Source organism: Cebus imitator, unplaced genomic scaffold, assembly GCF_001604975.1.
Source record: "Cebus imitator isolate Cc_AM_T3 unplaced genomic scaffold, Cebus_imitator-1.0 Scaffold36, whole genome shotgun sequence".
Taxonomy (NCBI): domain Eukaryota; kingdom Metazoa; phylum Chordata; class Mammalia; order Primates; family Cebidae; genus Cebus; species Cebus imitator.
The window spans coordinates 5,008,880-5,011,237 of record NW_016107351.1 but is presented as its reverse complement, the minus strand read 5'-3'; the positions used below and the strand labels follow the sequence as shown (position 1 = coordinate 5,011,237).

Genomic DNA, 2,358 nt, shown 5'->3' with positions numbered 1-2,358 from the left:
GATGGCCGAAGCGGGCTTCATCCACTGCCCGACTGAGAACGAGCCGGACTTGGCCCAGTGTTTCTTCTGCTTCAAGGAGCTGGAAGGCTGGGAGCCAGATGACGATCCCATGTAAGTCTCCTCTGGCCAGTCTCGATGGGCTTTAGCTGTCAGATTTGAATTGTGAAGACGCTTAACAGTGGGAGGGTTGCTTTCCAGCCTCGTTGTTTCTTAAACAGCTACTGTGAACAGATAACTCTCTAAATGCTGGTGCCTTGGTGATGCTTACAGCCTAATTAAGTCTCTTTTGACCAAAATGCCCTTAGGGTGGATGTGAAAGTCTCATTCACTTAAGATGCCTGATGCCTTTCAGGTTCAACAGAATACATTAGCAGACCCTGCTGCTGTGAGCTCCCAGGAATGTCCAGGCACTTTCCTTGAGACTTTTTTTAAAAAACAGTTTAATTGAAATATAACCCACAGAACACAAAAATTACCCTTTGAAAGGGTAGTTTTTCACACCTTGGGAGGCTGAGGCCAGCGGATCACCTGAGATCAGGAGTTTGAGACCAGCCTGGCCAACATGGTGAAACTCTATCTCTACTAAAAATACAAAAAATAGCCGGGCATGGTAGCATGCACCTGTAATTCTAGCTACTCTGGAGGCTGAGGCAGGAGAATTGCTTAAACCCGGGAGGTGGAGGTTGCAGTGAGCCAGAATAACACCACTGCACTCCAGTCTGGGTGACAGATCGAGACTCTATCTTAAACATTAAAAAAAAAAAAAAAAAGAAAGTGTACACTTTAGTATTGTTTTGGATTTTGTTCTTCAAGATGCCTAATTAAAATGAAGTTCTGTACTTGGGTGATATTTGTTTTCTACACTGTAATGCCATATTCTTTTCTCAGCTTTTTTTTTTCTGTCAGAATCAGTTGCTTCCACAACTTTAATTTTTTCCCCTTGAGAATCACCCCAGTTGTTTTTCTTCCTGATCAGAAGAGTGTAGCTGTTTTTTTTCTTATTATGTTCGCTGTGGTGGTTATACAGCATCCCCGTGATCACTGGGAAAATATCAGTGGTATTCTTGAAAATGAATGTGTTACCACGTTTTCAGATTGGAGCTAACTACTGGCTGTCCTATTGTACTTTGTGTAGCCGTATTTTCATTGTAATACTGCTCTGGTAATGGCAATAATCAGTTATGCAGGGAGACTAGCAGCAAATGAGAATCTGAGCTAGAGGGTCCCTTGGGGAACCCTGGTGGATAATGCCCTTATCTGCTCTTAATCCTTACAGTGGATTTCATAAGAATTCCAGTGAAATGAAATTACTTCAAACAGTTCCTTGAGAATGTTAGAGGGATTTGACACGTGATTCCTTCGGACTTACACTGTGTAACACTTTCACACCTAATTGCTAAAGAAGTCCAGGTAAAATGGATATGTTAGCCACATGGACGTAGGGAGAGAGGTCCACAGTGAGGGAGAAGGTGCTAAGAGGGGCCGTACGGGAATGTGGCTTGGACACAGCACTGATTCCATCAACTTCAGACTTGATGTTTTGCTCCTGAGGCAGAGCAGGGTGTGCCAGTGGAGGGCGGGAAGGTGACCCATGAGGAATGGACTGCCGCTTTCATTCCTTCAGCTGCCTTTCCGCTGTTCTGATTTTTCTAGAGAGGAACATAAAAAGCATTCATCTGGTTGCGCTTTCCTTTCTGTCAAGAAGCAGTTTGAAGAATTAACGCTCGGTGAATTTCTGAAACTGGACAGAGAAAGAGCCAAGAACAAAATTGTATGTATTGGGAATAAGAACTGTTCAAACCCTGTTCAATGTCCTTAGCACTAAACTAGTCCGTCAAAGGGACCCCTGTTTTTCCTCAGGAAGCTTTTTTCTTTTTCTTTTTTTTTTGAAACAGTTTCATTCTGTTGGCCAGGCTAGAGTGGAATGGCGTGATCTTGGCTCACTGCAACCTCCGCCTCCTGGGTTCAAGAGATTCTCCTGCCTCAGCCTCCCGAGTAGCTGGGATTACAGGTGTGTGCCACCATGCCTGGCTGATTTTTTGTATCTTTAGTAGAGATGGGGTTTCAACATGTTGGCCAGGCTGGTCTCAAACTCCTGACCTCATGATCCACCCACCTTGGCCTCCCAAAGCGCTGGGATCAGGGCGTGAGCCACTGTGTCTGACCAGCGTGGTTTGTTTTGTTTTGTTTTGAGACAGAGTTTCACCAGTCACCCAGGCTGGAGTGCTATGGTGCGATCTAGGCTCACTGCAACCTCCGTCTCCCAGGTTCAAGTGATTCCATGCCTCAGGCTCTCAAGTAGCTGGGATTATAGGTGTACGCCACCAAGCCTAGCTAATTTTGGTATTTTTAGTAGAG

The 2,358-nt window shown here is 45.0% G+C and overlaps 1 protein-coding gene across 1 annotated transcript in view; it reads left to right on the top strand.

Annotated features, from left to right (window-relative positions):
- Positions 1 to 115, top strand: part of BIRC5 (baculoviral IAP repeat containing 5) — a 1,490-nt gene extending 1,375 nt beyond the window's left edge. The window contains exon 2 of the mRNA XM_017524999.2: positions 1 to 115. Within this exon, the coding sequence (XP_017380488.2) occupies positions 1 to 115 (115 nt within the window).
- Positions 116 to 2,358: the final 2,243 nt, after the last annotated feature.